Here is a 26,941-nt window from a genome sequence, read left to right on the forward strand (position 1 = left end):
CAAGATCTGGTACTGAATGCTAACAACTTCATTAAAAAAGCCAAATAAAAGCAACACTAGTGAAAAATCAACAGGAATTAGACACTTATCCTCCATCTAACATGTCTTGCAACACTTGCTGTTTGAAGCACAAAGGCAGGAAACACAAGACTGCATAAATCTGTTATTTAACCAGGGTTGTGGGGTGACAGAATCCTTATACCTGGAGATAACTCAGCAAGACACAGCTCTGTGTTTCTCACCAACCAGTAAGGCATTCAAAAGAAAATTAGTAATGACTGAATAACTGGATAAAGAAGTTTAAAAAAAAAAAAAAAGATTCTCTGCAAGCCCTCTTCAGTTTTGTACCAATATCAAGTGGCCCCTATTAGTGCTAGGAAGTATGCATGAAAAGAAACAAGACCCGACAGCCTGGAGATCAGCAGCTCCGGCTCCACGCTGGCCTCTGCACCTGCTTCAGCTCAGCAGTGCACAAGAGCTCTGCGGGAGCAGGGCGGAAGAGGAGGGTGGAAGGCCATCAATAATACATGGCTGAGCAGCCAGACGGAAGGCGAAGGGACTGCGCACTGCATGGTGATTTCAAAGCTGTCGTTCTAGAGAGCGTCCAAGGTTCTTAATGTGCGCGTGGCCAGCAGGTATTTGCTGGTGTCTTCCAGCACATAAATGAGCTGCTGGAAGGGGCTTACTCTAGACTGCATCCCACACCTGAGCAGCTCTCCAGCATGCTTGCTGAGATGGGTCAGTCTCTCCCGGAAATTCAACACCAATTTGCCTCCTTTCACATTCAGGAATCAAGTTCATATGCAGAGAGGTCTGACTGCTTTCTCACATTTAACACTGCTATCAGAATTAGGCTTCTGATATATAGGCTACTGGCAGGTTTCCAGGTCAGGCAACTAATATGCTACAAAATAAACAACAAAAAGACCACTAATCATAGGCCTCTTCTCTGCTCACAGTCCTTATTCAGACAAAACATTCACCACCAACTTCCATGTATCGTTTTTCTGGTCACTTCTGTTGCTATCCTGAATTCACAGAGTCAGCAACAGCCTTTTCAATGTAATATCAACTTCAATATACCTGGGTGCAAAGATTTGTGTCATTCAACCACTGCACTGTCAGCCTCTGAATTTCAGGTCACCCTGAGGGTTTAACGCTCATCTTCCTGTTATTTGCTGTTTCCCCTCTTGTCTAGATTTCAGTCCTTCCCACTATCCTGTTACTAGCAACGAGTGACTGTCACAAACATTTTGCCTTTGCTTTCCAGATGTAGTAAGAGAGTAATTTGGATTCTCTTACTTCAGAACATGCAGCTCCTCTTTACTGGTTTCCTGGACCTCAAAAAAGGTTACTTCCCACCTTGCTGTATCTTTACCTCCAAGTGCCTCAGTCTCCTCATCTCCTTTGCCATCCTTCTCCCCCCCACACATCTGTTCCTCTGAAAGTACGAGAACTTGTCACTCTCTAGTCCCAAGCTTGGAGAGCTCTCTGGGCAGTACCAAACATGCTCAGGAGGGGGAGGACTCCAAAAACCTCTGCTTATTCAGTCTTACTCTATGTATTTGATGCTCCCTCTGAAACTTGCTGCTCGTACAGCTTTTGAACCCACTGTCCCACCCACACTTGGTGGGGAGGAGACATATCAGATACAATTGCAATTCTATGGTTCTACAAAAGCAAGTGGTTACATATTAGAGAGAGTTCATCCTTCCTGCAGGGAGTGCTGAACACCTATTTGTCCTCAGACAACACGCACAGAAGTGAGGCCTTATGTACGACCCAGATACACGGGAACAGCTCCTGCTAAAACTTGCAGTCAACTTGGAGAGGCAAACCTGAGAGAAGCTGTGTTTCTGTTACTCTCCAGACTACCTAACAGGCCTTTCCTCTCTCACCAGTCTACCCAGTTTAAGACCAGCACCAGTTACATGCCTCCATCCCAGTTCAGGGCTATTTGTTCTTGCCTCTGCTTCAGAGCTTGCTACCCTTGCCAAGGTTCCAACAAACAAGTTGTGAATCAGGACACAGGAAAAACTCATTATTTAAAATGTATTTGGTTGCCTGTTAAGAAATTCACAGGAAGCTTTTCCTCAACTTCAATAGCAAAAGTTACGTTGTTTTCAATATGAACAATACATGCTTTGTACCTTAATCACAAATGGAAAAGGAATTATCACCTTAATAGGTTAAGTGCCACTGGGTACCTCCAAGCTAATGTTGGCTTATCATCAAGGCTACCTTACTAGAGATTTCAAACACCACAGGAATCCATATTTTCAGTTTTATTCAATATCTGCTGAAATACCACACAGCACAAACACAGGTATACACCCCACATTCACCCCCACTTTTCACACTGTCTTTTCATGTGGCAGATTTAAGAACAAATGACACTAAATTTGTGACATCTCCAACAGCTCCTCCCTGTTATTAGAAATTAAACTGCTCAGTTACCATACTGTATCTTTCAGTTGTTCTCTTTCTAATTCTGAGAGGTTTTTCATGTTCATGGGAGTTTAAACAGGCAGTTGGCCATCAAGTTTTTCTCCATAAAATACCATAACATATTTTGTTATTCCTTTATTATTAAAAAACTCCTCTAGATGATAACAATCTCAGGTTTTCCATATATTTTTACATTCACAGCTCCAAGTATTTTCTGATCATTTTCACTGATAAGTTTGCATTTCATTAGTGTTTACAAGCATTTCTATGAAAGTGCAGTAACTCATACCACTGGAGTTGTGTGCACAGTTCGTTCACTCCTCACAGCACTGTTCTTACATATGTCAATCTTAGGCATATAGAAAATTTCAAGTCACTTCTGCACCAATTTATTGAGAACATACTGACAAACTATTAAGTAGATATTTACAGTATGCTGAGTATTACCTAGATGAACAGAACAGTTTAGAGGATCTGTGATGAGTAGGAGGCAGGAATACACTCGTGCCAAACCACTGAACTAAATTGGTTGCCACTGCCAACAGCTATGCTTTGGCTGATGAAAGTCTTTGAGCAACAAAGATTGCTATATGCTCTGCACAAGGAAGTACAGAAATTAATTATCCACAAGTAGTATTATTCTGAATTGCTGATGGATTTTTCTTTACTACAGCCTTCCTCAGATCTCTTGTGTTATTAAAACTAATGATGTTTCAGTCATTCAAAAATGTTATGTGTAACCTGGTACATTTGCTTCAACAGAATGATGCTAAAGGCAACTTTTGGCATGCCCTAGTTGCTGAGCTCAAACCAATCTTTTTAGTGATGTATGCATTAAGAGGGGTTTGCTGCTGTATAGCTCTGCACTAAACAGAAGTATCAAAAAAGCCTGTCTTTTTTAGATTGAGACCTCTGGGAACTGATAATTAAACTAGCATAAAATATCTTTCCCCTTCTTTGAGGTGAGATACTTGGTCAGTGGCTGCAGACATAGCAGAGGTGAGCAGTGGGATGCTGGAAGAGACCTTTCATCACAAATTTGGGACAATGTATTTCAAAGCCTGCACTTGGTCTCCCCTACACTTGTATTCCTGTCCTTGTTGCTTTTGCTTTATCTGCTAATTCTTTATCAGAATTCCCTCCTGTGGAAAGCAAGATGAGAAATCTCTCCCTTTCCTGCAGTTTACTCAGCCGAACAGCCTCAGGTCTGAGGTCAAGTGGGGATAGAGCCACAGCCCCTCTGCCAGCCCACCCCCCTCCTTCCCATGGCCTTCTTTGCCCTCCACAGCAGGTCAGACGGGGCTGTGCAAGCAGCAGCTGGACTTGAGATGCTGTCTCTTAAAGCGTGCTGTTGAGGGATCATTCTTATGCTTCATTTTCTTGTACTCTCAGGTCAATCTGGCCTCTTAAACCTGTAGCAGCCCTTATACAAGTTTTTATTTTTCTCAATAAGGATCTCAAGGAATTGTAGAAATGTGTGACTTGGATGTTTTTCTCTTTTAAAACAAATTTAGGAAAAGTATGTTCTGTCTTTTCAGCTTCATCTGTCTGCACAATTTTTCAAATAACTTATGACTGTGCATCTTAGAAGATGCTGTTTCATACAAAATTTTAGTGCCTATATTACACTAATACATTTTTTTACATTAAATATTACATTTTTGAATTGGGTCTTACCATCACTAAAGCATAAGCAAGCCATAAATATAACACCAACTGTTATTACTATTAGCTCTGGGAGTCCAAAACTTAGTCCAGGGACATTACTAACTGCAACTGACATGAACCTTTGATTTTTGCTTTAATTAACTGAATGAGAAGTGAGCATAAACCATAAAATTTTGGAAGAGAAAAGCTGCCTTACAAACCTATTCCTTACCTGACTGGCAACAGTTCAGTGACCTTCACAGCTGGGTGAGGAGTTGCAGAAGAGCAAACTCCAAGAAGACAGAGAGCCTCCCTGACTCCACCATAGGCCAGGGAATTAAACCTGCTGTTTGCTTCAAGTCACAGACAGCAATCAGAGATGAAGAGGAGAATTACTTGCTTATCTTCATTTGGATTTTAAAGATGCTTCCTCAACAGAATTAAAATTGAATGCCCAAATATCACTCAAACAGGTAAAACCCAGAGCAAGACCTTGGCTTTCACCATCCCTGCTCCTTCCTTGCCTCAGCCAGCCTCAGGGAGGGGGACAGGCCACCACCATTCCAGCAGCTCCCCAAGACTGGTTGCTTTTTGCCAGTGAGCATTTCCAGTGTCTTAAAAAGAAAAGCACTTGTTTCTGGATAAGGACAAGGTGGATCCCCATTCTTGCCAGAGGCACACTGGGCCCTTGGGGACAGGCTGTGCCTCCTCAGTCCTGTTCGAACCTGCTGCATGTATTAATGTGGATGAATCAAGTTTGACTCACCCATCCATGCATGTGGGACAGCTAATGGAAATGGATGCAGCTTCCTGCACATACAAGGCACATAAAATGACTCTTACACAGCCAAGCTAAGTATCTTTAATTAGAAACACACCTCCATTAGAGACTTTAAAAAGAAAATTCAATTTGCACCTAATTTGAAAGCTTTTTACAATCTTTAATTAGTAGCAACTATCTTAGCGAATAAAACTAAATACCTTCTGCACATGCTGTTACCTAAGAGGGCATAAGGAGCAGCTGCTCATTGCAATCAGCCTTTCACAAGAGCACTCTGGAGACAGCAACAGTGAGGAAACCTGGAGCTCTCCAAGAGCCCATGCTACCACTGCAGCAGCTTCTTGCAGGGTGCTTGGCCAAGTCCTGTGCGCAGCTCTGCTCCTCACAGCTCCTTTGACAGGCTCTTCCAAGAAATGAAGAAATGGTATTTCTGTTGCAAGGAATGTCCCAGCTGAAAGAGGCAGGTTGCCCTAGCCATAGCACTGTGTGGCAAAGGAAAAGCTCTTGCATTGCTTTGCCCTGTCTCCATCCCACCATGCTGGGGATCTGCTCAGTGTTTCCAAGATCGTGATCTTCCCTGAGCAAAGAGGAACATTTCCAGACAGCATGGGGTTGTTGCAGCAGTTTAGGATATCAGTGCCCTCAGCTGTGTGTGTGATAGGATTTGCAAACTCCCCCCAGAAAAGTCTGCAGAAGCAAATCAGGCTGCAGATTGTATTCTTATGTCTTAGTGCAAACATCACTTCAGAACAGCTTTAATGTATTACACTGGGCTCTGAAGAGGTGCATCTAAGGCTTAGACAACATACTCTTTCCAGTCTCTTGTGCAGAGGGTAACACACAGAGTAATAACACCTGAAACCACTCTAGCAAGGTTGCCTTCAAGCTCAGGGTATGACAAGGTGAGGGTGCAAGACGTGCAGTGGACGCTTGCAGACACAGAATTTCCGTTGGCTCATCTTCTGCTCTTCCTCTAGATCTGACCTCTAGCACTGCAGTGGTGTTTTAGAGAAGGGTTACAGTTTACCAGCTAAAACCCCTAGCTCTCCTCTTTTCCAGCTGTGAACCACTTGCAATCAGACTGTGGCAGGTGTAGCTATCAGCATCCCTCTTGTTGTGCAGGTGACTCTGGAAACACCAGCCTCTAAGCAGTGACTCAGAGTAGTCAGGTAACTTTGGTTCCCAAGTGGCACAACCTCCAAATTTAGTAACTTGAAAGCCTCAGAAGACTGGGTAGATCAAAGTAGAACAACTGTGTCTGCATTGTGAGACCCTTCACTTATCTTGTCCCTCAGGAGAAAGCCTACCAGCTGAGAGCACACTCACAAAAAATCCAAACCATGGCTAATGTCTAGGATCCTCTTGTATCACAGAGGGCACATTTCTTCCACACAGTGATTGGGAGAAAAAAAAAAAGCCTCACTGTTCTCAGCGTTCCAGCCTCCTTTAGAGCCTCCAGCCACTTGAACTTTGAGCTACACAACTTCAGCAATTTTCTCAAGTACAAGTCTTTATTGAGCAATTCGTTCAGGTCATCAAAAAAAGCCTGCATTAGCAAAAATCCAGTGTTTCCCTTGGAACCCCCATTTCAGAGGCTTTGCTCATTTTCTTTAGCTGTGCATTTTGTGGGGAATGTACAAACTGCCTTTGGGAAAGATCTGGCAGCAGAGTCTATGACAGTGTTCTGAGAAGCAACTTCTTATCTGATTACAGTAAGACTGCTGGTCACATCTCTTCCCTGACAGCTCGGATGATGAAAAAAGTGCTGTATTTTGTTTTTGTTTTTATTTTCTTTGTCACTACTCCATACCTGTCAGCTTCTTCCCACTCTAAACAGTTTTGGGTTTTTTTTTTTTTTTACTTTAAGTGTTCATTTTAACACTGAAAGCAAAGGAAGTAGTTACATATGCATTATATTACCCTGAACACTCTTGTTTTATTCAACACCTAGGTAACAGGCATTTCCTCATTCAAAGCAGCATCTGAAAATTGCATACTTATTTTAAAAGATACCTCAAACTATTGAAGAATACACTAAAACAGATGTTGCTATCAAACTCTGGTCCATTTGACAATAGCATATATTTTAACTACTTAAAAACTTAATGAAAAATGGTAGAGTTAAAGAAGTACCTTTGAAGCTCTATACCCATTTGCATGGAAGAAGAGACAATTTAAAAAGCACTCAAACTCCTGTGGCAGGACTGACCTAAGAAAGCATATTTGTTGAATCTATTACTACTGGCAGTACTCAGTACACCAGAGCAAATCAAATCAAAATCAAGGTCTTGTTCTCTGCTAGAATTTTACCCAGTGTCTCTCAGCAAGACCTGGAAAGCCCAAAACCAGCCCATGCCTCCTTTGACCAAAGCAGGTGAAAGCCAGCTGGTTCTACCAGGATTTCTTCTGTCCTTCGGTTACAAGAACTGAACCATGAGTACATACATAACAGTGATTTCTCAAGGTTTCAGAGCACAGAACAAAAAAAAAAACAAACCCACACCAAATGTACTCTGACTATTCAGCAGCACTTTCTCTTTCCTCGGCACTGTTTTGATCACTGATCATTGATCACTGTAAATGATCAATATTACCCTTCTCCATTTTCTGTGCTACAGTCACTGATCATAAATAAAAGAACAAACACGTGAGCACACAGTTTAAGGAGGGCTACTTTGCTTCATTTTGTTATCAGCATAAATTTCAGCATTGCATTTTCCTTGGACACCTCTTACCACAAGAGCAGTGCCCAGTCATTCCAGATTAAAATTTTGTTACAACTTTAAGAAATAGGTGTACATTTAAACTAATTTAGGCTAATAAAACCCTTTTCCTCTCCACATTAATCTGCCAAAGTACTGCAGACCTGAACATCAGCAGTGATTTATGAGCAGCAATAAGCTGTGCTGCAGATCACATCCAAGTTATGTTGTCAGATCAGTTTGGAAGCCTGGGCTGGAATAGAAATGTGGCACGAGGAAGGCACACTGTCAGAGCCATGTACATATATGCATGTTTACATGCCTGGCAATGGCCGGGATGGGGAGGAGGTCCAAGGCTGAAATTTCACAGGAAATTTCTAAAAATCAGGATTAAGATGCACTGCCAGAGCTATGAAGGAAACTCTGCACATAGGCTACCCACACTGGGTCTGACTTGGAGCTCTTAGTCACATTTCCACGAATAAATAAAATGCAACTTACATGGAACAGTATCTTTGTCACTGGGCTTACTCAAACAGTGTAAGCAACCCTCTCCTCATCATTCACAATGAATGTAGCATATGCAAAACCTGCAGTTTCATATACTGCAGAGGCATCAGAGAAGTATTAGGATATACATTATTACCACCCTTTAACTGCTGCACCTCAAAAAAAATAAACCATGGGGGGAAGTGCAGGGAGAAGTGCAGCAGAGGCCCAAGCTGTTCTGCACAGCATGCTCCTCCCTGATCTGCATTATTCTCCAAGATCACTTACAGACCTTTTCTACTGATACCAAAAATTCACATTTATTAATGAGCCCCAAACACACATCAGCAGTAAACAGAAGAAAAGATCTCACTGGGAAGTAACAAAACAAAAAGGGTATGGTGAGAGTGACGCAGGCACTGGCAAAGAAGGTAAAGCTGCCCGGGGAGCCCACTACCCCATAGCTTCAGGCAAGGCTGCAGAAAGCCTGAGAATAAAAATGAGAGGCCAGGCTCTCAACAAGGTAAAGGTCAGTAGGTGCTGGAGGTGTGGTGTGGTCCCAGATACTAAACCATCAGTCCCGACAGACACTCAAACACATTATCAGAGCTGCTGAGACTTCTTTTGTTCCCACGTGTCACATGGGAGGCAAGCTGCCTGTAAATGCAGAGCACTTAAATTTTTTGATCAGAGATTGGACTCTTCAAGCAAACAGTGCTCAGTCCCAGTGACTTATCTGGTGTGACGCTATCTGCCTTGGCTCCTCCAAATTTCTACTTCCTGACAAAAATCTTATCTTCTTTCTCTGAAAGGCAGCCCCAAGGCAGGTGACTCTTCCTCACCTTTAAAATAGATTACTTGTCAATCTATTTTAACTCCAATCGAAAAACGCAACATATTTTAGTAACTCCAGTCCCACAGTTACTGTACAGGACGAATCTGAAGCAACAGCCTTGCTCTGCCCCCACATGAATGTGAATACCTGACACAGGATTTTTGTTTACTTTTTAACTACAGACCAGGATTCAGCTTGGCTCTGCAAGATCCTAGCAGGGGGTGATGGGAGGACAAGCAAATGTCTGAAAAGCTTATACCAGCAGTCTTTTAGCGATGACAGCACTCAGCTGCATAGCTTCTTCAAGTAATAATAACTAAGATATTTTATAATAGCTACTGTACAAGATGATTCCAGGGAATACAGCTACTACAGAGTAATCAATCCCACAGGATTAGAAGCAGTCTTCTGAGCCTAATGCTGGTTAAGGCATCTGAGAATTATTCATCATCTCATGATAACCATACTTTCTCTAATGTATTATTACTTATATGTTAATGGCACCCTTACAACATTTAAAAGCCTATTGCACCCAGCACCACAGTGCCATTTATTTCCTGCATATGTACCACTTGCTGTCATCAATGTCTCTTCTCAAGCCTTTTTAGCTGTTGACCCAATTTAATGCCTTCCTAGAGATTGCCATCCTAGCTGTAATTACAGTAAAGAAGGACTTCACAATAAATGCATTTCTCCAACATCCACAGCATCTGCTAACTCTTCTCTTAGCGTATGGGCCTGCCTGCCAGGCACATTCCAAAAAATACGCATTTGGAAGCATCAACTCTGTGTCTTCCCAGTACAATTCACCTAAGAATAAATATTTAGATACCACTAATGAAAACCAAGCTAATGCTTTAGTTAGTATTTTGCAGTGCAAAAGAGGCTTAGAGAAGAATTTGGGCATTGCAGCAATTTGTGGTGTATTACTCATGACACTGCAACCTAGCTTTACCTCAGCAGTGATTACAGCATGGCCATCAGTCAATTTAACCTAATTTGGGTGCTCTTTCTCTCTGATGCCTTGACACTAAGATTGCAATAAGTCCTATCTACAACACTGATAATTGTAACACACATTAGAATAAGACAGATCATACCCTATACTCTCTAGCAACCTCTAAGATTACTTGAGCTGAATGACCTTCAGTGTGGTGGCCGGTGAACATACATTACAATGAACAGAGAGCTCTCAGAAAGACAAGTCCCTAGTACCATAAGAACCACTTAGGTTAGGGTGACCAGAAAGGCTTCTCCCAGGATGCTTGTTCTATTATGTTAATCTATCCCAGTTTGGATTCTCCGGTTGCCTGTCAGCCTCTACTCCTCGTCGCTCCACCAGAGCTTCCCCATTGGTCCCCGTTCCCTGGTCCCGCCTTTTCCCCGCCCCCAGATAAAACTGGGTTTTGGGATCATGTTTGTATTTGCCCCTGCACCCTTCGGCAGTGGAGCAGCAATAAATGCTCCTGCCGGAACGCACGCAAACGCCCTTCTCGACTCTTTGCTACTGACTGTAACACTGAACCCACCCGTGCGGCTGTGGGTGCACGTGTATGCCCCACAGAGCCGGGCAGGGACAGTAAGACTTCAGGGATAGTCTATAAAGTAATATATGCTTGGTGTTTGTTCGCATTTTCCTGTAATTTTCCAGTGTTCTTCCCTTTCTGCAAATCAGATCTGCACTGGAAGTAGTTAATATGCTGACAAATTACTGGATGATCCTGTTAATTTATCATTCAGAGTATCAGACCAGGAATCCCAAATGTTAAAAAAAAAAAAAACAACCACAAATGAACAGGCCGCTACTACTTATTCCCCACCACTCCCTACAGAAGAGACAAGAAAAGAAAATTGCATTGATGTTGCCCTTGTGGATCTTCTCTTCCTGTGCTCTGTTTCCATGTAGGAGGGGCATCATCTACTCCTTCTCTCTTCATGGAAGAGTATTTCCATGCCCATATGAACCTACTGGAGCTTAGAAAACAATTTTCACCATTTCACAGTCAGCAGTAGGATCTCCAAAGCTGGGGCACAGAGCTGATGGGGTTGTGCTGTCCTGTGCAGGTGAGGTACCAGCTTTGAACGCAGGGTGAGTGCGTCCAGCTGGGCTCACATATCTCACATAGAGACTCACTTCACCCATAAGCAGACAACTGACAGAGGTGTCAATCCCAACAATAGGTGAAGGTATCCTTTGAAATCAGGATGTCCAGAACAGAAGGATGCATAGCCTCCTAGGCATCCATAACTGTACATCAGACTTGGACACCTAACACTCAAAACTTGAGAGAGATGAGGAAAGGAAACAGGGCTAGATATGAGCAGGGGCTGATGAGAACAAATCGGCCATGTCAATCCCCACAGCCTGGAATGAAGTGTTATTCTCTATTAACTATGAATTAACTAACAGTTAGGAAGCAGTGCCAAGTGAGGGACAAATATGAGAAATGAAAACTCACCAAAAGACAAAGCTTGTGTCAGTCTTGCACTAGTTTTACATTTACCCCAAACTCCAACAGAAAACCCAAGAGCTGCTCTGCATATTGAAAACATCACAGTTGCATCTCCTCAGCATCACAACACCAGGACTTAGCAGCTCTCCGAGTCACTAGGTAAGAGATATTAAGCTGCTTTCAGGCACTGACGAAAGCAATTACCACTATTCAATAAAATTTGCAGCTATGCAATCTTATACAATGTGACAGGTTAATCATGCTTCAAGGCACAATATGATTGCCTAGGGGATGTGGAGAGCACTTCCTGCTCATAGTGTTTTATGAACAGTTGTTCTTATCTTTCTTCAAAACAGGAAGAGAAATAGATGTTACAAATATGGCCAAATCAAATTATGTCAAATCATATGTAGGGCACTAATTTGCACAAAAAACCCTATCAGAACCTTTTTATCACCTCTATTTGCTTCTTTTTTAATAAAAAGCAATTGATGGAAAAGGCTGAAGTTCCATTAAATATTAAGAGAAACTTGATAAAAAATGTTCTAGTTTGCACCTTCTCTATTTTTAAGATTCACTTAACATGAGCTCGTTCACAGTCTGTTGATTAAAACTATTTACATGCAGGTTTTGTTTATGCTCCCATTAAAAGACTGATTGTAGCCATGGCACAACTAAAAAAGTATCCTCCTCTGCTAAATGAGCAAGTTTGAAATAAACAGTGAAAATTTATCAGATTTTCGTAATAGTTAACGGGTAAAATTCATATGGGAAACATCTCCTGAAGAATGAATTTTACTTCTCCAACATAATATGAATAATATGTGACATGAAAGTGGAACGGAAAAATATACCTGTTTCTTTATGGCAATATCACTGCACAGATGGTAAGGAGCTCTTATTTTAACCACAATAACAATATTCCATCATTTTCACAGGCATGTAAAACTTTAAGAGAAAGACTTTAATGCCAATGTTGTTTAACTACCCAGTTATTTCCTAAGTTGCCAGCCAAGTTGTAACATGATAATTTTAGTTTTAAAGAAAAAAATCCCACCCAAACCAGGCACAGTGTAAAATACACACTGGATAGAGTTGTTCCAAATTCCTTATTAGCACCATGTCGAACAAATTGTCATGAGGTTTGCATGGATAAATCAAAGTTAAGACCACTGATGAAATTTCTAGAAAAAACAGGATTAATTTATCAAATTAGCTTAGAGGATTTTCATGGTGGATTGTTACGTTTATGCTGTTCTTCAGTCCCTTTCTATTCACTAATATGAGAGAGTGAAATGAGAGAATGGGGGGAAAATACTTCTTATGAATACCTGACTTTTGCTCACATCCTGACTAAGACCAGGTGGTTTCCCATGGTGGGTACAAAGAGCTAATACAATAGCATAAGATTTTTTTTTCCTGGTCTGTGTAGATAATCCAGGCACTTGTTCTGAAAAGAAAAAAGGGCAGAACTGTCAGCTAAGCAGAGTCCAAGAGAGAAGAGAACATTTATTAAAGTCTGCCAGCGCTGAAATCTGTGACAGAAACATTCAGGTTTTTTACTTTCTGGAGAGAGTGCACTTGTAAGAATTCCTGTCAAAGCTCCAAGATCACATCTCTTGGGGACAGCTGACATTAAGGCTTTTTCTTCTGAGTTTCTGAAATTAGGTCGTTCTTTTTACTATTGTCACCCCTTAGCAGAGGGAAATTTCTTTTATCAAAGCCATATCTTCTCACAAATGCATTTCAGAGAAAACTTTCCGTCAATGTTTTTTCAGTTTGGATTTTGTAGGGAAACTTACACAACCACTAATTTTTTTTCCCAAACATAGTTGCAATATTAAGAAATCGATTTTTATCTGAGTTATCATGCTTCGAATCAATGTATTTTTCTTCTGGCACTCAAAATTTTAAAAAAGTACCTAGCAGAGCAAGCTCCTGACACAATATCGACCATTCTTGTTAGAAGTAGCTGGTACCACATTTCCAAAAAGTGCTGAAACAGTAGAAATTATTCTGCCGTATTCATGGCACATCACCAGTATTTTATGGACTTACACCAAAGTACTCCAAACTTGCATCAGCATAGGTAAGCTAAAACTCAGGACACATGCACCAAGGGGATACAGGGATACCTGGGCCCATCATACACTGAGATTTCTAGGATTTTTACCAGAAGTGAGCTGTGCATGAACCTATGGCACTGTATCCAGCTGAACAGGTACTGAGCCCTGCAGCACTGACCATACCCTGCAGCCTCCGCCTCCCACTTGTGGCTGGATGCCCAACCCTTGCTCCCTTACATACCATAAACATTCCATGTCCACAGTCCCTGCACTGATTAAATGTCATAGGTTCTGATTTAGAAGCATATGATTCCTATATCTTGTTGATCAGCTCCTGTTGGTTTTACTGGAATTAGTTCAGATTCAGACAAGCCTGAAGCAACAATAAATCCAAGCACTTCCAAACTCCAGTTCCACAGAAGACCAAGCTCTACCACTCCCTGTTTTCCTAAGCTGGGAGAGGAGTGGGGTTTAGAAGTTTTTAAGTTCTTTACAACTGAACAACTTAATTATTTTGCTGGGTAGATGGTGGTTTGCCGCCCGCATAATCCCCTCAAACAACTCTAAAACATTTTCTAGCTCTTTAAAACAAGTGAACAATTTCAAAGTATCAAGTAGAATTTGGCATAAGAATAGAATTCAGAAACTGCACTTTTTCTCATCACATCACTGTATTGAGGAAATACAAATATGTTTCTCGTATCAAGAAATGGGCATTCCAAAAGTAACTGGCCATTTCTTCCTACAGTGCAAATGCAGCATTGCAGCAAATAATTTTCCACATGGCAGCTGGTCTACTTGTACCATTTTCTTCCCTTTAGTCCTGCTTTAGGTTTAGAGGTATCAGCACCAAGTGGAAGAAGGCTGTTACTCAGATGAGATCTTCCACCTCCCAGCTGATGGATGACCCCCTCAGGGCACTACCACCAAGGTGAAGCCAGGGATGCTAGGAGAGCCTGAGGGAGAAACACACAACTTCTGGCCTTTGTAGTTCTTCAGGGAGAACAGGCTCTGGTCTATATAAGAAGCAACAGATAAAATAAGCTTCTCCACCTCCAAACTGTATGCTGTTCACATTTTAAAGTTCTTAGTAGTCTCCACAAAATCCTGCTCTTTGTGGGATGTGAAGTTAAGACTGTTAGGACTACGGACTGAATGAACACCAGGAGGCAGATGTCTGGAAACAGTCTGTGTAGGGACTGTATGATTTCAGAGACTTTCCAGTGGAATTATGCACTGTACCTTCCACACGGTAGGCTGAACTATGGAAAAATGTTTACAGCTATACTAGGAGCCCTAAGGAGTTAGCAGTTGTTTTTGAGTTGCCAACACCTGCCCACACTTAACTGAGGAGTAGGAACCTTTTGGTAGAAATGGTGCTTGTTTCAGGTGAATACAGCAAAGCACAGTTTGGGAGCAATAGCACTTTGCTCCAGGTCAGCTCTAAAAGGGAGCTGGGAATTTTCAAAACTGGAGATTGGGCCATAAATATGCCCATATGTTATTCAGTAGAATTCTTCTAGAATAAGAGGAACTATGTAAGTGACATTAGGGACCAGATTACCTTTCCCACCTATTTCCTGCAGAGGAAGAAAGAGAAGCACAGAGGCCAGGGGCTATAAAGGGATCACATTAAATGCTGCTGTGCTCCTGTACCCAGGGGATACAGGACACTCCCACAGCCCACGGGGTCCTCTCCACTTGAGACCTAGATGGAGAAGGGGAATTCATAGATGACTTCTTGAATTTTGTGTTTTACTGCATAAAAGGGAAGAGAACACAAAGCAGTGGTGCAGGGTCTGACCAGAAATCTACCCACTCCTGTGCTCTCTAAAAGACTGATCAATAAACATGTCTAGACAAAAGTGCAAGAACTAGGTGACTGTGAAGATAGTAGTTCTAAATCTATTTGGTACTCAGGCTTGAGGGAATTTATTATTTTATTTTAAAGGACTCCTTCACTGACTGCAAAAGAGCATGTTTAAAGGTATGGACATGAGAGAGCAAGTATTATCCTTGCTCCAACTGCCCCTTGTAACACAGTAATGTTACAGCTTATAGTTTTATGCTCCTTCATATTTAAGGTATGCCCTCCAGCACTCAAATCAGTTCATAAAGCTGGAGGGAGAGGGAATCACCTGCCCACAACTATGAGAAAAGCTAGCAAGAAAGTTAAAAGAAAGTCCATAGCTTCAGACTTTTAATTCTGCCTTTAAACCAGAGTCTTTCCTTACTTTTACAGTTCACTTATGAAGCCTTCAAAAAAAAGCTAGAGAAACTAAAGACTGTTATTGCTTTCACATTATGCCCGACTGTGCCACTTTCATGGGTGTATAGACAATGACATTATGGATGGTGACAAATGCAAGGTAATGCTTTGTGAAGTGTCAGGTACTGCCTGTTTAACTGCCCAGTGACAAAGCCATCATTAAGATCTTCATTCAGAAAAGCATGGAAGCATATACCTTCACCACTCCTAGGAAGTGGAGAATTTAAGTATGCATTTAACTTCAAGCACCTGCTTATGTTCTGAATCACTTATTTGGGGAGCAGGTGTACATTAACAGACCTTTCAAAGAAGGGTGGTTTGCAGATGTGCCAACTACGTAAGATCCTAAAATGTAACCACGAAGGAAACTAATTCAGGGTCTTTCGTGAATACCATCTCACCACACAAGCTAATGGACAGGGCCTTAAGTTGAACCAGTAGAGGGAACCCAAATGCCACACACTCCAGCTGCCTCCCTGCAGAAGCAACATTGCTCATAGGAACACACAGGGTTGAGGGCTCCCAGCTTTTATGCTGCACCACACCTGTTTTTGCTACAACCACCTAGAAAGACACACCGTTCCTTATTACCTCATGGGCTATCATGGATATATGGACCTTTCAGACTACATACACTGAGCTTCTTAAAGTAATTTTTAAAGGACAAATATATCAAAGGTATTATGTTTGTACAGCCTAAGATGGCCAATTTATATTTTCCAACTTTACTACTTCATTCACATTATGCCTGTCTTCTATTATACCACATCATTTACTGTTCACAGTATGCACAATAATAAAGAACACCTGAAATGAAGGAAGACATGCAAGGACTCAATCCACAACTTTGCTATCTTAGTGGTTTTTTATATATAGATAACTGCTTGGTAGCACATTTGTACCATTTTCTCACTGTATATATTGGTTTGGGGGTGGGGGTAGTTGCCCTTGATACAGATTTTTCTGGCACAAAAATCTTGCAAGTAGGAGTTTCTCCCCCACTGCCTGAGAATTTCTTCTGCTTAAGTGTTTTGGAAAAGCTACAGTGTGTTTCCCATGCATTTTCTGGCAGCCTACATGAATCCCTTTTCAGCATCTTGAACTGAATTTGCATGTGAAAACAGATTACCCTAAGACAATTACAATGTCAACCGATTAAGAAACTCCTGCACTGCTTGGATTGTGGAATTTATTTCAAATGGACAATGAGGACTTTGTTGAAAAGTGAACACACTTGAAAGACTTCAGGAAACTTGAAAACTGTTTATTCCTTTTAGCATCACATTCTGTGGGAGAGAGCTACTAGCTTCTCCTTAGAAGTTAAATTCACTCAACATACCATTTCTTTCCTATTTAAGTGTGCAGAGGAAAGTTTCACATACACTACTTAAAATCTAGTGCATCTGAATCTGTTCCTCCCAAGGATGCAAGCACTAATAGATAATCCAGAGTGATAAAGGCAGCAGAGCCACATGGAAAGACCACAGAGAGTCAGATCAATGAAGAGCCTAGTAGTAACTCTGGACTCATTTTATTCACTGCCTTCATGGCTTCATCAAACATAACCAACTCTCTTTCAACCTCCTCTCCAAGCTGAGGACTCTCAGACAATTCAGCATCAATTTACAAGACAGCTGGCTTTATGTCCTTGATTATTTGAGTTGCTCTTCTCCCTAATTTCTTGAGCTCCACTAGCCTTGAGATGTAGATGCCAGAAGCACTAGCTTTCATAGACTTCATGTTAGGAGCGAAAGTATTTGCTGGTTTTCCTATTGTCATCGCTGTCAAAAATCTGTGATTCCCTCCAGCTCTGTTTCCTCTACAAGGATAATCTGCTGCTGACACCTGTTATCAGCAGTGAGGGTAGTTTAGCACAGAGTGAACTTTACCTAGTGAAAATACTCTCAAGACCACACGGGATGCAGCTGGATTTCAGAAACTGCAACTGGGTTATGCCCTCCCCCTCTCCAAGAAAAATAAAGGGAGCAGTAGGGAAAAACAAGGTTTTTTGCATAGACGCAAAACCAGCAAATTTGTCACAGTTGATATTTGCACAACAACCTGATTTACTGAAGACAAAGGATGAACTCAAGGGGCTGGGAACCATGAAGTGGGAAGTTTATTCTCCTACTGTTTACACAGAGAGAGAAAATTCAAGCCCCCTCTTGTATCTTTAGGTCACAAACTTGAGACCATAATTCATTATGTCAAGCACTGATGCAGTGTTGGGGAGAGGAAAAAAAAGTAGGTTCTGGCTTAATTTGTAAGTACACTGGATGAATTCAAAAGCAGGTTTGCTTATGTGACTTATAATAGGATATTGTAATAGCTGGACTGAAGTAGATTTATGTGACCTGTGTGTAATTTAGATCCAAAAGGAGAAGCAGTGTCGCTTACAGTGAAACTTAACAGTGAGGTATGTTCCCCATGGTCTTGCTTGTCAGGCATTTCAATTATCTCTCTGGTACTTTGTATAAATAAGGCTGCAAGGAGATGTTCTAATCCAGGCTGTCTGGAAAAACAAAGGGCTCAGAGGAGCCAAGATTCACTTGTACAGTAATTGGGGTTTAACTCAGAACTACCCAAACCAGTGATTAAATTTATACAGAGAAAAAAATAAAAGTGTTTTACTACCATAAAAGTACGGTTGTATTTATCCAGCCAGTCATACTCAACAACCACCACCATATCTTCATCTGAAAGGCAAAAAACTCTAAGACATGTGCAATCTGCACTTCTCAAGTCCCCGGTTTCCAACAGCTGGCTTCCTGGCCAAGAACAGTTTAACCTTGTTCTCAAAAGCACACAGTTTCAAACACTGACCACTCTGCTGCTGTCTGAATTGCAAGACAGTTGTGTTATCTTTGACCAGCTTAGTTCTACAACCTTCTCCTTCCACCTCCTCTCCAGTTTGTCCTTCACTTTGCTACATGCAATACCTCTCTTATTTCAAAAGACTAAATAAAAACCCCCCATAATTTATAGAATTCATAGCATAGAATATATCTCTTTTATGCCTCATATAATACTGTACATGCAACTGATAGCACTACTTACATATTACCAAGTTAAATAGACTCTACTTTGCTGCTTTACAAATGTTTTTTTTATCAAGTCAAGGGATTTTTACAGAGGAGACTACTTTCCTGAATATTAAATTCAACCTCCTATCTGGAACATTCTCCAGTCCTTTCTCACATGCTTATTTGCAGGCAGCCTTTGCTAATATTTATCTTTTGTTTGTTAAAAATCTTTTACAAAATATTAACTACATCATACAGAGTCTGAAAGGCAATTCTTGAACTGACAAGACTAACACCATCTCACCTGCACATCCATCCAGACCACTGAGATCCCAGGAAACACAGCTCATGCCAGCAGCTCATACACAGAGCATGCCAAATTAAAAAAAAAGGGCAAGGAGCGGAGAAGAGTAAATACCAAACTTAACGACATCCAGAAACACGGTGTGGTTAATCAACCTGCACTGATTTCACCTGAGCAGTTGCTCACCAGGAGCCTTCCTAGAGATGATGTCTCTAGGTAGCCACCCAGGAAGCATGAAGTACAGGTAATTTTAAACTGTTCAGAGGGCCACATCTACCTCTAAAATGCAATCCTGAAAGGTTCTAAACAATGTTACATCACCAGAGGACACCTTCTGGTTTTGCCTCTTGAAATTCAAAGCACTAATTAACAGTATTTTGGTTTTCTGTGATTGGAGGGCAGGTTAAATTTAAGCTAATTCCTCTGCCACAGAAGGTGACAGCATTTACTGGCACCAACACTAGCACTTTCCTGCTCTCAGTTACTTATGCTTTGGGACTTACTGGTAGTATAAGAAGTACATACTGCTCACTACTAATTTGTTCCGAACTTAAACTAAGAGTCAAATCCCCACGGAAGCCTCAAACATCACACAGCACTTGTAAACTTGTGCATCTTTCCAACCAGGAGACAGTATTTGGATTCACTGTATACTTTTCATCTGTCATTGCTGTGTTACAAAATTTGATTACCCGTCCATGACAAGGTGGGAACTGCTAAGTTAATAACCTGTACTGCTTTGGGATAGTGTCTTTAGGACCACAGTAAAGGTCTGGTCAGTTACTGTATTTTTCCACCCTGGGGGTGGCTGAGCACTGGAGGATGATGTTCCCACAAAGCTGAGAATTATTTAACCAAAGGCTGTCTTGAAGTGGCAAGTTGCCAAGCTAAGGTCAGGTCAGGCCTCAAAAAGGGGCTTTTTGGAAAACATCTTTATTAGAATAGCTGTATGGACACATTGGCAGATACCTCATTAAAAAGGTGCAACCCATTTAATAGTTGTGAAAATATTTTTCAAGAGTGCTACTGCTCACAAAAATTATACTTCACTTTAAAAAGGCTGATGAACCACTGCTTATTATCTGCATTCAACAAATAACACAAATAATATCTACCATGGATGTCATCTGGATTTACCAGCTCCTCAGCCATGCTGGTAATCTGTCTCCTAAACTGTCTGCTAAGTAAAAAAACTAACTTCATTCCAGTACAACATTTCTACATAATATTGCTAATTTTGTGACTGCTGTGCTAGAAGAGAGAGGAAAATCAAGTTCCCCCATACTTCTTTGAGTTTGGAACACATTTTGGAGTAGTGCTAAGCCATGAAAGCACAGGGACTTAAAGGATCTGAAGGAATTGGTTGTACTTGCAGGGGCTCCCCTGGAACTTCCTAGCTTAGCACAGGGGATGAGCAAGCATATAGACATATATACATACATACATGGATACACCTGCATGAAGGTGTGCCCCTCTTTAAAGATGGCTTTGCAAGGAGGGCGGGAAGCAGAGGGTTTGCAATTATTCTGTTGTGAAGTTTCTGCCTAAAAACATTTTAATTGCTCACCAGCTACAAATAAATGTATTGCAAATGGACATAAATATAGATTAATTTTGAGGCATTTGGCATGATTACTTTCCTTAAGTGATGAAAATTACTATGTAAACCAAAGTCATAAATTGAGTGAAATGATTGACTCTCAAACCACCATCCAAGCATTAAAACCTCCAAATTGATAGTAAAACACTTTTTTATTCAAGTATTTCTTCCCTCTACTGAGGCTTAGACCTTGTAATTCTTGGTGGAAATAGTTAGCACTAGAACTTTTCATCAACAGAATTAATAATGAAAAAACCATCAGAAACAACTGCTAATGATTATGCTATAAATTTAATTAGCAGCAATGAAAAATGTGTCATTTTAGTTGACTCAAGTGTCATAAACAAGTGAAATACAGGACAGTCAGACAACCACATTACTATAATAATCCCTGTGATATTAGTAAAATGCTAAGTGGGAGGGTAATGGGCCACCTTTTTTTTTTTTTTTTTTTTTTTTTTGCAAATCATATAAATACCAGGAATGTCATCTATATTATTACTTATTTTATGATGGCCAGTTAAAGTTTGATTAGGTGCTGGGAAGACATAAAAAAACCACTTTGTAAAAGTATAGAAAGTATAGCAGTAATCTGAAAGATGCTGAAACCTCCCCAAAGTCATCCTAAAAGAGAAGCTATGGGAACTGCAAGAGCAAAGACCCACACAGAAACTGTTAGTAGAACAGTTAGAATTGTTGTTCTACTAACAGTAGAACTGTTAGTGCTTCTAAAACTGAATTTATGTAATTTAAAATATTCAGAAAATTAGTGTAGAAGAAATACAAGTGAGAGTGAGGAAAGGGTTTCTATCTTTAATAAATGTAGTGAGGATGCATTTTCCCAGAGAGAGGTCAGAAGAACAAAGCACCCCTTAAGCAGAAAACGGGAGCTTCCCAATCCACAACCTGTATAGCTACTGGAGTAGCGGGGGGAAGGCATCTTTCAGCACTACCCAGAACTCCCACTGGCTGTTTTAGATTTCCCTTGTGTAATACTGACTGAAGCTTTGCATGCAATAATAGCAGCCACTTTTCTACATTATACCTCTTTGTTTTTTAAATTTGCTTGATGATATTATTGCTCCCAGGTAACTTGCAATACTCTGGGAGTAATACATCACCACAGTAAAGGGCTAAGAATTCAGCAGCATGTTTTCTGCTGCAGTCTGATTTTACATAGTGCTTACAATGGCACAGAATTGCCAATGTAATTATTTTTTAAATGTGGGGGGTTTGCATAAATTAGACTTTAAAACAGTGTAGTTCATTGCCATACTCCATGGTTGGCATGATTTGGGGAGCAGCCTTGGCTTTGCTGCCACAAGCTGGCATGGGTAGCTCAGTTCTAACCCCAGAGACCCTCCCCGAAGGCAGAGCAGAGTGGCAGGAGCCCCCCAGTTCCTCTGGGGTCCCTGTGATGTCTGCAGCACATGCGGCACTTCGCTCCCTCCTCTGGGCTCTGCAGATGTTGAAATGCACATGTCCTTCTCTTCCTTCTCTGCTTTCTCCTGCCCCCACCAGCCCCTCCACAACCCAGTGGGCTTCAGAGCAGAAAAATGAAGAGACTAATTCAGGTTGGATTTCTAGGTGTGAATCTGGAAAGACAAGACTGAGGGAAATGAACACAGAACACAACCCAAACATCCACTGAGGAAGAAGCCAGCCCCTGGCTGGATCCAGCACCCATCACCAGGGGCTCTGCCATTACACATGCCAAGTCTCCCTGACCCGCATCACGGAGAGCAGCCGCACCCTTCCCAACCTCTGCCTGTACCTTTCCTTCCTTACAGTGTGTCTGCTCTGCCTGGGGCTCAGCAGCTGCAGTTTGAGTAGTGATAACCCCTGCCCAGCACTCCACTGGCCACGGACATGTGCAGCACAAAGGCCAGGGATAGCCTTTATCCAGGGTCCTCACTCAGGCTGCTGCTCCACCCCATCACCAGTGCTTTCTGTTAAGGACTACTAATACATTTATAATAAATATGGCCCCACACTTGTTTGTGGAGACTTTCTGCAAAACCCAGGATTTTGAGTTTGCTACCATATTTGTGGCATGATCCTGCAGACCAGGGGCTGGGTAGGAGGTTATTCGTACTGTCTCTTCTGGAAAAGACAGCCTTGTTGCCTTCTGTCTTGTGAGGCAGGAATTTTTGCTCAGGCTCCTCTGTCATACTTATCTGGATTTCTAATTTGTGAATCCTCTACTGTTTAATTAAAAGGAAGCTGTTAATTATAGAACGAAAGTTTAAACCTTGGAATTATTTCTTTACAGTGGTTTATTTATTTGCTAATTTAACTCACGTGCCTGATACGTGCCTTCCTGCTACTCAGCAACCCAGAAGTTTGTAGTAACAATGCTGTCTTGCTGTGCTGAAGAAAGCAACCCACTTTGAGGTTTTATTTTTCTAAATTGTCATGTCATCAATTCCTGATGAAAAGATAGCTGTTTACCTCCTTCACACAAAACAGAGGTGGTTACTTTATGTCTGTCAGAAACAGGCTCACATAGGAAGACTGTTCCTGGGTTTCCTTTCTGAGGACTGGGTGTGTTGCTAATCCTTATAAAGCTCTCAGTTACTCCAGCTGACACCTTACAAAAAACATCTAGTACCCCTAATCACCTGGGAGACAGAGCTAAGTGAGGTGCTATCAATAGTGAGCAAGGATTTGTCCATTTTAGTTCCAGAATTAGAAAAGTTATGATGTTTTGATAAAAAGAAGAGATGTCTGACTGAAGAATAACTGTTCTCACAACAGTTTCATTTCTTATACTGTTCACTTGCTAAAATATTATTGCACCTTTTGACGCAATAATATGTTTCCCTGCATTTGGTTCACCAAACACAAGCACTTCATTGGTGGGAAAAGTAAGCTAATAGACCTGTGTTTACATCTCTTTTTAATGGTGGGCACTGAGGCACTTCAGGAAAAAATCCTGGGACAAAGAAACTTCAAAACAAGAATGACTGAAGCATAACTAGGTATATACAACAGAGAAAATATTGCCATTACTGTAAACATTATATGTTTGGATATCTTTTGCTGCTTTCCTGTTAGTGAAACAATTTGCAAGATCTTTGTAAAGATGCAATTGTGAAGATGAGTAAGTTTATGTCCTGGGTTGAAGTGTATTCTATTACCATCCTCATGAGCTGTGGAAATCAGGTGGGGCAGTGTTTCCTTGCCTCCTCCCCCCAGACTATCTTGCTGTTAATGGCCCATCATTGTCCTGCCCCATGACTCAGAGATAACTCCCTCCAGACTATCTTCTGTTAAGGAGCCTAATCAACACTTGGCCTCATGACTCATTACCCCATTGTGAGATGCTCCACCCAGAGGGAGGAACCAAGCATCTCATCGTGGATATAATCTGGGACTCTGAACACCAGAGACACTCTTTCCACTGGATTTCCAGAGGACAGGAGCTACACAGCCACCACTGGACCTTCCTGAGGAAGAGCAGATCCCTTCTACTACAGGATCAGCACTTCAGAGGACTGCAGCCACTATTCTACCAGACTGCTACCACCACCCTGCCTAACAGGGACTCAGGTTGTATCTTGACTCTGTCAGTGTTTTCTTTTACTTCCTTTTCCTTTTCTTTAATTTCCATTAAATTGTTATTCTGACTTGGTGCCTCCCACTGGTTTGTTTTCAAACTAGCACAGTTTATCAGGATTCAAATATGTCAAACTTCAGACCTCAGCACTTGGATACTGTACATATTTCTCGAAGCACTGAGAAGAGCAACATCAATGAATTTACCTTCCTTCAGCCAGCAGAAAATCTGTTCATGCCAAAAAAGCTTGCCTTTCAAATCCCCTGATTCAGCTGAAGTCCCCTCCTGACCCACTCTGCATCAAGTAAGTGACATTTAGAGCAGAGACAGCTCCGCACCTGTGCAATGGCAGCCCTACACGCCGTGCTCCCAGGTGGTCAGTAAATGGCCCACCAGGCACAGCAGCTATTTGCATTTAGCTGGCGTGCTTGTACGTGATTTATCTAGGTATACATACATAGATAAATCCTGACTGTTCACAGGCAGAAATACTGGGAATAGTTCAAGTCCTTGTAGGAGCGTGGGTGGTAACACCACCAACCACCTGTGGCAGGGTCCCCACTGGAGTCACTCACTTCCCCCGGCCATGGGGATGTGCTCAGCACTCATCACAAGAGCAGGTTGTACCCAGGTGGCACTGCCTGCTACAAGAGCTTTATTTTTAGTCAATGGACTCCTGAAATTCTTGGATTCTGTATTTTATAAGACCCTTCTGAGCAAGAAGAAACAGCATAAAGGACAATGCTTGGGGTTTGCAGTGTTAAGTCACTACTGTCCTCCAAAAATGACTGTGAATGTGACAAGCTGCTGAAAACAAGCTGGCCACCATAGGCTTCAGGCTTGTTACTTCTGTTATGGCAGCCTCTCATCAGAAGGTAGGAGAAATACTCTCAAATAAAGTGCTTCCTCCCATAACACTGGTGTACTTCTGTTGCTTAGACAGTAAGAAATGGGGAAGGAGCTGCAAGTCAGGCACTAGCCAGCTACCACTGAAAGCCTAAGCAGCATGCATCTGGCACTGCCACCTCTGTGTTCCCGTGGTAGCAGTGCTATGAGGTGCTGTTGGTGTTGAGCTGCAGTTCACAGATTAAGACGAGTCCAGGAGACCATGCACTACAGCACCTGAGGTGTTTACAAGCATCCAGGAAGATCCATGGGGCTGCAGTGCCCTCCAGCAGTCTCAGAGCCTGAGCTGCTCTGACATTAGCCAGACTCCTGTGGGACCAAGACTGAGAAGGAGAATTCAGGTTAAAGAGCCCTGCCTCAGCTTACAAAGTCAGAAATGTCTCCAGATGAACAGAAGCTGACTTGCAGTAACTTGGATTATCTCCCTTCCCAAACTGAGGTCTGACACCACCAAAACAAGCAGTTAGATCATAGTTTCAATGTGCACACACTGGGTGGGTATTCTCAAGCGATTCAACCCCATCAAATAAACTTTACAATTTATTGTAGAACAGCAAGAATGCCCTCACTCTGCAGCTGGTATAATTTGTTTTCAGCAAACTGATCTTAGTTTAAAATTAAACCAGATTTTGCAAATATTTCTTGCTGTAAGTATTTGCTGCCCTCACTGCACTTTCCCTTCATTTCCATGCAGGCTGGGTATCTCCTTCAAGTAAGAATTTCTTCAAGTAAGCAAGAGCATTTTGGGTTGATATGCAATTTGAGGACATCTAAATAGAATTTTTAAAAAATCTCTAGTGTCCAAGCCTCCTGCTGTCACAGGGCTGTCCCCCCACCTGTATCAATCCCCATCTTCCAGTCCATCCACCACAGAAACTAGAAAAAGCCACAAACATTCCCATGCCATCTTGAAAATGTATACACTGATCACACATTTCCAACACCGTAATTAACATTTTCTAGCAAAAAGCAAATCTTCTGGCCAACAAGTCATATATCAATAGTTTCTAGGGCTGGCGGCTCACAAAAAACACACCTCACTATACCTATTTCCCCTTCAAAGCTGGGGGAAAATATACATTTATCATAAGAATGTACAAGAAAATGTTCAGAAAATAACGTACTAAAATGCTGTGATTTTCTTGTGTTACAGCTGTTTTGTGGCCAGGTGTGGCTTCTGGCTTTGGAAGACTCATACAGAAAGGGAAATTTATGTTACACAATATCCATTGACAGGAACCTAAATCACAGAACATACTCAGTGTAATTTCCCTTTCATAAATATTACCTGTTACTTATTACAATAATTCCAACTATAAACAAAAATATTAGTTTCTAAAGGTTATTATTTCTTGTCTGTAGTTACGATCTCAATCAGCAGACCAGAACTCTGTCTGGAAGATAACTAGAGGTAAGGGAAACAACAAAGCCACATTACTTCTGTGAATTGACAAAATGTGGGGCACAACAGATTTTACTTCTCTTCATGCTTCTTATTTAGGACTCTTGCTTTTCTATAGCTCTAGATTCGGTGATTATGTAGGAATTAAAATTCAGATGACATTTTTCTAAGCTCATCCTTTTAACACAAGTTTAGCAAAAATGTATTAAAATATTTTTCTTTAAATGCAGCATCTGCTTTCCAAAAACCTTTGCAGATAACAAGCTAGATGACTTTTTCTCACATTCTGTTTCCCACTTGATATATTAAAATATAAAACCTGAACTGCAATGTAAAGATAAAGAAGCAACTTGATAAAACATGGGACGAATTTAAATGAACTCATTATACAAATCATTGTATTAGGTTTACAGAGGCCAATCTTTTGTTTAAAGGAAAAGAGATTTATATTTAACAA

General features: G+C 41.4%; 1 protein-coding gene across 9 annotated transcripts in view; it reads right to left on the bottom strand.

The window, feature by feature from the left end:
- The window catches only part of RGS6 (regulator of G protein signaling 6), a 297,223-nt gene that overhangs the window by 147,742 nt on the left and 122,540 nt on the right, over positions 1-26,941 (bottom strand). The window contains exon 1 of one of the 9 annotated variants that reach the window (XM_069017521.1): positions 19,018-19,128. The exons of the other annotated variants lie outside the window; for them this stretch is intronic. Coding sequence (XP_068873622.1) covers positions 19,018-19,029 — 12 coding nt within the window. The 5' untranslated portion in view covers positions 19,030-19,128. Of the gene's footprint in view, positions 1-19,017; positions 19,129-26,941 lie in introns of those variants that run through there. 9 annotated transcript variants of the gene reach the window in all.

The sequence above is a fragment of the Aphelocoma coerulescens genome, chromosome 5 (assembly GCF_041296385.1).
Source record: "Aphelocoma coerulescens isolate FSJ_1873_10779 chromosome 5, UR_Acoe_1.0, whole genome shotgun sequence".
Lineage (NCBI taxonomy): Eukaryota > Metazoa > Chordata > Aves > Passeriformes > Corvidae > Aphelocoma > Aphelocoma coerulescens.